This window comes from Camelina sativa, chromosome 5, assembly GCF_000633955.1.
Source record: "Camelina sativa cultivar DH55 chromosome 5, Cs, whole genome shotgun sequence".
Taxonomy (NCBI): Eukaryota; Viridiplantae; Streptophyta; class Magnoliopsida; order Brassicales; family Brassicaceae; genus Camelina; species Camelina sativa.
In genome coordinates, this window is record NC_025689.1 from 16,556,127 (window position 1) to 16,564,980 (window position 8,854).

Here is an 8,854-nt window from a genome sequence, read left to right on the forward strand (position 1 = left end):
TCCGTGAAGAGCACCATCGACCTGTTTTAGAAAAACTTCAGAAAACAATTTAACATGATTAGTGTATCTTAAGTTACACTAAACATTATTAAGCAAATGTTATACAATGGCTAGTTGGCTAGCTATAAATAAAACCATAAGAAAAAAAATGCTTAACCAACCTTGTGAATTTTACAGCTATCATGTCCATTGTAGATGGTATCCTTTTCAACATAGGGAGCTGATTGAAAAAACCTTCCAACTATGAACATGGTAGCTGTAACGCTGGCAAACAATGGTGACTCATTATTTGGATTCGACCCCGTATGATTCAGTTCCGTCACCCTATATTTGCCATCCTGGTTAACGTGATCTAGAAAATGTAACATGTCCGACCCCGGTTTTTTCCCATAGCTTTAGTCAGCTGGAAATTTTTGATAAGTCTCCACTTTCCTGGAGCAATCATTCTGAAAAAACTTGTTAACCAAGTATTTTTCATAGTTGCACGGATTAGAGTTCTCTGTTTAAAGAACATGAAAACAAATCTATATTAAAACACATATTAAAATATATTGTAAAGGTAAACAAATATAATCTATACTATTATTGAAATACACTCACATCAATATCAGTGAGTATCAATTCCAAAGTTTGTCCTGCCTTCAACTCTGTACAATCTTCACTTGTATCTTCCAAATGGTCTTAAAAGGTTTGATGTTAGCAAGACTTGTGAAATAATTGTTTGTAGCCATTTTTTGTTATTTTGGAACAACTGGAACTGTAAATGGTTTGTAGTAGTCGAGCTGACTTAAACCTTCATTACGTTTCTTGTATTTATATTAGTAGGGGATTTTTTAAGAATATACCCTAGTATTTAAAAGTTAATCATATCGTGTACCAATATTTGGTAAGTTGCTAAGATTTTGTAAATTACAATCTTTGGAAATCTACCAATATTTGGTAAGTTGCTAGAATTTTGTAAATTGCAATCTTTGGAAATCTTTTAGATTATGTTAACTTTCTGAAATTTTGGTATAAATTGTCAAATACATTTTTTTTAATTAACCGCATACAGTATATATATATCTTTTTGTAGAAGATATTCTAAGATTGAATTTTTCTAATAGTAACAAAAAAGGGAAGAAATAACGTGGATAGTTTTTCTTCACTTTAATTGTAGTAGCTAACTACGTGGGAAGATTTGTTTAAGATTTAATGGCATATATAACGAATATTATGTTACCATATTTTTTGTTCCGAATTTTGTGTGTTAATAATCATTTCATATCAATCTGTTTGGTTTCGATTTTATGGCTAAATGTATCACATATAATATATGTTTGGCTCCACAGTTTCTCATTAATTATTTCTGTTTGGTTTCAAAGATTAATATCCTTATTCCTATTTAAGTGACATTTCATTGTAATAATTTCAAACTCTATGTCTATTTATTAAAAATGTTTCCCTTTTAATAGTATAGATAAACCCTCTTATCTTCGTGTAGAACGCGAGTGATCTAGTGTTTTCAAATGAAAAGTATAGTTTCACCAAATTACTCTTATTTAATGTCATCATTTGAATTGTTAAGATTTGGTTAGGACAATAATAAAATCTCGTTGGTTAAACACACAAAAGAGAGAGAGCAAATAAAATAATAAAATAACATGAAATGAAAACAGAATCCGTGACCGCCGTGAGATTTTTGAAGTTTTCAGACTAACAACAAACAGATACGACAAAGACACGCATCAACCGGAGTTGAAAATTATGAAACAATTTATTACCTAAACCAGAAAACTATTAAATATATAATAAATTATTAAAGAAGAGATTAAAAAAAAAAAAACATACTTCACTGTTTCCACCAAAGCCACAATTTTTTTCACGGTCTTTTGCTTTTTGGTAAAGCTAATGCTTACGACTCTATCAAACTTCACTTTTTCCTTCTGCTCAGACCAAATCTTCTTCTTCTTCCTTGTGTTCCCGAAGACCTATTCGTATTCGATTTCAACGCAAACATTTGTCTGATCCATCAATCGGATTCGGGTAAGAAGTCTTTAGCTTTGTTCTCTTCAACTTCATTGCCTAAATATTTCTGGCATTGTTCGGATTACTACAGTGTTTTGTGTTCTCATTTTGGATTTCAAAGTTCCTAAATTTGACTCTCAGTTTCTATATTCTTTGAAATTTGTTACTAAATTGGTGGTATTTGTCAGCAACTCTTTATTTGGTAATCTAGGGTTTTGACTTCCTCCAAACCTTTATCTGTATTACGATGACTTTCTTCAATGTGTGTTGAATCTATTGTTATCTCCAACACTGGCATGAGTTTCTTTGTTTGATGTTGAAGAATCAATGTTATTGTTTTTTTGGTATTTCAGATTTTGTGGATTTTCTCAAGGACAGATCTGTGAGCACATTGGAGTATATTACTACTAGTCATAGTGGTTAGACATCTACTGGCATTTTCTAGTCTTTTTAATTTTTAATCTTTGTTTTGTCTAAGTTCCTTCAAGTCTAAGCATTTTCATTTTTTTTTGGTTTATAAATAAGACACAGATGACAAGGGTTACCCGCGATTTCCGAGATTCATTGCAGAGAGATGGTGTTCCAGTAGTATCAGCAGATGTGAAATTTGCTTCGAGTAGATTTCCTAATTATAGAATTGGGGCTAATGATCAGATATTTGATGTGAAAGATGACCCTAAAGTGCTATCAATGAAAGAGGTTGTTGCGCGTGAGACAGCACAGCTTATGGACCAGCAAAAACGTTTGTCTGTTCGTGACCTTGCCAATAAATTTGAGAAGGGTTTGGCTGCAGCTGCTAAGCTATCCGAGGAGGTCTGATATATTATCCTTATTTCAATGTTTGGTATCTTCTACTCAGTTTTGTTTCTCTGTTGGTTCTTATATGTGCCTAAGGCTAATTTGGTTGGGAATGAATGCAGGCAAAACTCAAAGAAGCAACTTCCTTGGAGAAACATGTTCTATTAAAGAAACTTCGAGATGCATTGGAGTCTCTAAGTGGACGTGTCGCAGGTAGAAACAAGGATGATGTAGAGGAAGCCATTGCCATGGTTAGTCTTTTATAGTCATTTCTTTGTATAGTTCTGGTACTTTATGTGGTGATATCTATAGCCACTAGCCTTTCGAATCAAAATGTGTTCTATTTTCCCTTTCCAGTGTTGCCTTCTTAAATTGGCTCATTATCCCATCGCCAACATTTTTTCGGCGTTCCTCTATTTCTTAAGTATGTTTCGAATTTGTAAATTCTGCTAGGTTGAAGCTTTGGCTGTTCAGTTAACTCAGCGAGAAGGAGAGCTGTTCATAGAAAAAGCGGAAGTAAAGAAGCTGGCGTCTTTCTTAAAGCAGGTAAAACATGCTCTTTGAGACGTTGACATGTCTATTTCATTTTTCACCTGAAACAACCAAGTCCTCTGAAATAGCAAATATGTTTTCGTCCACGGCTTAATGCCATTCAGGTTTCGTTAGTCCTTGAGGTAGCCAGATAAATAAGAGAGAGCTGGTCCTTTTTGTTGTCATTTTTAAGTAGTTGATATTCGAATACTTTTGATAAAGAACTATGAAGTTGTAAATTAGTGATTACTGGTTGGAATGGTTTAATAAATATGCAAATGTGTTTTAATTTTATTGCTGATTAGTGGGTAGCATTCTTTAACTAGGCCTCAGAGGATGCTAAGAAACTTGTCGATGAGGAAAGAGCTTTTGCGCGTGCTGAGATTGAAAGTGCAAGAGCAGCTGTACAAAGAGTGGAAGAAGCCCTGCGAGAACATGAGCAGATGTCCCGGGCCTCTGGGAAACAGGTATGTAGTGATGGCTTCTACCATGATCTAGTAAATTGTCTTATGCTTATAATATTGATTTACGTAACATTGGAGATCTCTCCAGCTTATGCTGATTTCACCTTTGCACATGTAAACCAGCTTATTGTTCCATTTTCTTGTCAAGTATATAACACATGTAAACACAGTATTGTTTACTTTATTATATCAGGACATGGAAGACTTAATGAAGGAAGTTCAAGAAGCTAGAAGGATTAAAATGCTTCATCAGCCAAGCAGGGTAGGTAGTTGAGAAGTGGATTATTTGTGGGGTTAAAATGGCTTGATCGATCTATCTAAGTCAATGTTTCTCTAGTATCTTATATTGTTTTTAAAGGTCAAATCATATGCGTTGTTTTAGGTAATGGACATGGAGTATGAGCTTCGAGCACTTAGGAATCAGCTTGCAGAGAAATCTAAACATTTTCTTCAACTACAAAAGAAGGTTAGTTGGATCTATATTCCATACACATATATTTTCTTTTTAGTGCATTGCAGGTCCTTTTGATTGTCCTAACTTCGATATGAGGGCTTTGTGACTGTATACTGTTTACAAACAGATGGATTCTCATACTAAATTACATTTTTCTATAATTCAGCTCGCAATGTGCAGAAAGAGCGAGGAAAATATATCCCTTATATATGAAATAGATGGCACTGAAGCTCTAGGTTCTTGTTTGCGAGTCAGATCTTGCTCCAATGATGCTCCTGATCTTTCCAAGTGTATGATCCAATGGTACCGATCATCTTCTGATGGCAGCAAGAAGGAGCTTATATCAGGTCCACTCACCTTTCCCATTATTTCTTTCTTTGACTAAATTGTGTAAATATTTTATCCATACAACAATACATGGTTCCATAAATTGGTGAGCTTTTCCTAATTGAGTTCAAGTATTTAAAAGATTGTAAGAGCTTGTCGATTACAAATTAGATTGTTATTAACATCTAATGATTTCGGAATCAGGAACAACTTTTGCTCATATTGCTGATGTAATTAGAGCCAAATCAAGTTGGAGATTGTTCTACTCGCTGAGGACAGATAATTTATTACTATATTCCTTTCTCAGGTGCCACAAAATCAGTTTACGCTCCCGAGCCTTTTGATGTTGGACGAGTCTTGCATGCAGATATCACTTACGATGGCCGTTTGCTTTCATTATCCACAGTTGGAAAGATTGATCCAGGTTCATTGTTATGTTATAAAGGGTTCTTGTTTATGTCAGCATGATATAATGTTTTGTGTAGGTTGTGTTGCACTGTTGCTTAGTAGATATTCTCTTTTATAAATCATTGTTATCACTACTTACCCTAAGAGCAAAATAAAAAACTTTATTGAATTAACTATGAAAAATCATTCATGAAATAATTTACTTATGACAAATCAATGAAAACGATACTGGTTTCATCATTACTAGATGTTTCAACGAACTTAACAAAGTCTTGATTTGGTGCAGCTGCTGGATTGGGTAGCTACGTGGAGGCTTTAGTACGGAAACATGATGTTGATTTCAATGTAAGGTTTCTCTGATGCTAAATCTTAATACATATATATGTATATTATAGGCAGGGATGTCTCAGGCTTATATGAATGTTATAGTTCCCCTTGTTGTAATTGACAGGTAGTTGTGACCCAAATGAGTGGGGAAGACCATACATCAGAATCTATCCACTTGTTTCACGTTGGTAAAATGAGGATAAAACTTTGCAAGGGAAAGACAGTGATTGCAAAAGAATACTACTCTAGTGCAATGCAGGTAAGCATACTCTTTTGCCCCACAAAGTGTCATATCTTTAGTGTTGCGCGGTGAGACCTTTTATATCATAATCTTTGATGATCATATTGAGTAGCTATGTGGAGTGAGAGGAGGTGGAAACGCTGCACCTCAGGCATTGTATTGGCAAGCGAAGAAAGGGGTGTCCTTTGTGATAGCTTTTGAATCTGAGAGAGAAAGAAACGCTGCGATCATGCTTGCACGAAGATTCGCTTGTGATTGTAATGTAAGTATATAACAAAGATGAAGTTAGAAAATATGGTTTTGTAGAAAGAGGTAATGATGTAAGTATGAAACTGATGTGTTGTTGCAGGTGACGCTTGCGGGACCAGATGACAGAACAGAGACGGGTCAAAGCCCATGAAGAAGGGGCTCTTAACTAAGTTGTGACTTTATAGTATCCGTAAGAGCTTTTTTTGTTGTGTAGTTTATATATAGGGTTTAGGCATTTGTTTGAATTGTACTTCTGTTGTGTGTAAAGATATCGAATCAATGAAGTAAGAGGTGATGGTGAATCTCTATATGTAACGGGTGGCTTGTGTTTGTTTATTCATTTGTTTCATGGCGTTTCCTTTGAAAATAACATATACCTTGTTTTTTTTTTGTTGTCAATCTTCTCCATGAAAATCACTCAAACTCTTCTTGGATAAGATCTCAAACCACACAAAATTTTGATTTTTCTATTATATAAAACCACACAATATTAGGATTGCAAGTGTTCCATCAATAAAGCCAAACCTATCAACCAAAATCCTGCAAAAACCTGAAACAACTGTGAAGTTGTTTCTAGAAAACCTGCTTCTCAATATTATAAGTTCGAAGTTTGGAAAGGTCTCTTAACACTAGAAATGTGACAAAAGGATTAACACGATCTATTAATAAGATAATATCACAAAAAAAACAGTCAAACTAAATCAGCGGAATCCAAGAGAAACTTAAGATAAATGAAAAAACCACACATACAAAAAAGATCTCACAGAGATTCCAATACTACACCAAACCGAAACAAAAGCGAAGAAGAAGAACACATAGAGATCATTACAGCTACATGATCAACAAAAAACTAGAGTTTTGTTTCTTAATTCTTCATGAACAAGAAACGGATTAGTCTTGGAGGGAAGAAAGAAGAGCAACTTCAGCGTTTTCTGAGACAGAGTATTTCTTGAACACTGCAGTTAGTGTACTCTCTGAAGCCGAGTCCCTTAACTTCATCAGCATTTCCGCATGCTCCCTGAAAAAAAACCAAAACCAAACCATTGTTAATTCATGACGGTAATAATGAAATAGTTCAATAACATACTGCAAAGATAAGATTGGATTCGCTTACATTATCTCATCTTCCAAGTAGCCAGTGTGATGTTTCAAGGTCTCAGTCCAAACAGGCGTCTTTCCAAGGGTTTGACGCGCAGCATAAACCGCTGATGCAGCCAGCATCGATGGACGGTTTAAGACAACTATAGGATACTTCATAAGTCCCAGCTCAGCCAAGTAGAACACCAGTTTCTCCATCTCAATGTCACATGGAACAGAAGCTTTAACATAGCGACCAAGGAACACATAAGGAGTTGGAACAGTGATGTACCATTCAACTTTTCCTAAGATGGATTTCTCCATAGCCAAAACCTGTTTCCTGCAATAGGCATTGTCCGAGATACAGACGAAGTCATTAACCTCAGGAGCCCAAATCTCTTCATACTTGCAAGCTATAAGCATAGCACCTAGTCCCAACAGCTGAAGCTCTCTTCTAGGAACCATAGCCAAAGATAGAAATCGATCAACTAGGTTAATGGTTAGGTAAAGCGTCTCTGGCATCAACTCAAACTTCCTGTGAACGTCAACAAGCCAATCAATCAGAATCGATCTCATCTTCTCGTTTATCTCAGGCTGTGATCCTATGTAGTCTTTGATTCCTCCTTCCTCTTCTACAGTCTTGTAATACTTGAAGATGTCATCTACGTATTCCACAGCAGCAAGTTCGTTGTCAGCATCCACAGCATCAATATCAATCACAGGATCCTCCTTTACGTTTTCTTTCAGTCCGCTCGAAGCAGCCTTGCTTCGTGCTCTTAAGGTTGAGGTAAAAGTCTTGGTTCCTCTTGTATGAGTCCTTCTGCTAAAATGTGGTTTGCAGCTTTTCTCGTTTTCATCAGGGCTGATGACAATAACCTCAGCCTTTGTCTGCTGTTGCGGTTTCGCCTTCTTGACAACGTCCTGAGGAGATAGATAAATACTTTTATGAGTTGCAAAATTCGAATGAAAACAGAACATGATCAAAGAAAGAAAGAAAGAAAGAAAGAAAGAAAGAGGTCATAAAGATGTTTTAAAAATCAATCAATCACCTTTCCGGTTACAACATCACGACCAGTGACAAGATTCCCAATATCTCCAAGAACTTTTCGGCTTTGTCTCCCATGTCCTGCAACATTCTTCGATTTGATTTCGCCTATAGAACAACAGAAACCCATCAGTGGCTTTACAAAAATCATCAAACTTTTCGTTGTTTATGTAAACGAACAGATACTTAAAGTCACATCACATCAAAACCAACGCAATTGCAAGAAACTTTAAAGGAAAACGAAAGAAAATATTAGATTAACAGATGTAACAGATCAATCGATCAAGACCCATAACAAATTTAATCAAATCTGTAATCAAAAATCGCGTCAAGAACCCACGTAGTTGCAAGAAATCGAAGACAAAAAATCAAAGAAAACATTAACCAAAATCCAAATTAAAAGGGTATAATCAATCAAAGATTGAGAAACAAAAACCTGCGATTCTGCGCTGATGAGGAAGATCAGAGACTCTAGACGCCATTACTGAACCTTGTTGTTGTTCTTCTTCTTCTGTGATCTGAAGCAACGCTCCTCCAATAGTCGTTAACAGAGATGAAAAGAAACCCCGGAGACGACTCTTTCCCGTCCCGGCTTCAACCCAACCAGACGCCACTCTCTCTGATTCAAAACCTCTTTTTCGCTTCTCTCTCTGATAAAAGAATAACAAAACCCTAACTTTTTCTCGATCGTGAAGATTTGTGATTGAAGAAGGGGCACAGTTTTCTTTTAAATAAAGGGGAAACAAAGTTTAGCTCTCTCTAACGGTCATTTTTTTGTTGAAATCAAATCTTGACCGTTGGTTTAACTTTTAATTGAGATCTAACGGTTTAAAATGAGTGTTGGTCATAAAAATGTTACTACTAGCCGTTGGAGACGAGGAGAGGAGCGGACGTGTGGAGCGGACGTTTTCTTTTTAAGAATAAAA

The 8,854-nt window shown here is 35.7% G+C and overlaps 2 protein-coding genes across 4 annotated transcripts; one reads left to right on the forward strand and one right to left on the reverse strand.

The window, feature by feature from the left end:
• Positions 1,835-6,159, forward strand: LOC104787061 (stomatal closure-related actin-binding protein 1-like). Of its 3 annotated transcripts, none has more exons than XM_010512564.2 (14): positions 1,835-2,025; positions 2,361-2,426; positions 2,533-2,820; positions 2,928-3,056; positions 3,259-3,351; positions 3,663-3,803; positions 3,994-4,062; positions 4,183-4,266; positions 4,421-4,601; positions 4,889-5,005; positions 5,276-5,334; positions 5,441-5,575; positions 5,670-5,819; positions 5,907-6,159. In XM_010512564.2, exons 3-14 carry the CDS (start codon positions 2,539-2,541, stop codon positions 5,955-5,957), a joined length of 1,491 nt encoding a protein of 496 aa, XP_010510866.1. In that variant the 5' UTR covers positions 1,835-2,025; positions 2,361-2,426; positions 2,533-2,538; the 3' UTR covers positions 5,958-6,159. The 3 variants fall into 3 exon arrangements, with proteins under 3 accessions (XP_010510866.1, XP_010510867.1, XP_019101499.1); XM_010512565.2 differs by having other exon boundaries at positions 2,539-2,820; XM_019245954.1 differs by lacking the exon at positions 2,361-2,426.
• Positions 6,445-8,618, reverse strand: LOC104787062 (cyclin-B1-4). The gene is made up of 4 exons (XM_010512566.2): positions 8,365-8,618; positions 7,933-8,036; positions 6,921-7,804; positions 6,445-6,824 (listed from the first exon to the last, which is right to left on the reverse strand). Exons 1-4 carry the CDS (start codon positions 8,408-8,410, stop codon positions 6,698-6,700), a joined length of 1,161 nt encoding a protein of 386 aa, XP_010510868.1. The 5' UTR covers positions 8,411-8,618; the 3' UTR covers positions 6,445-6,697.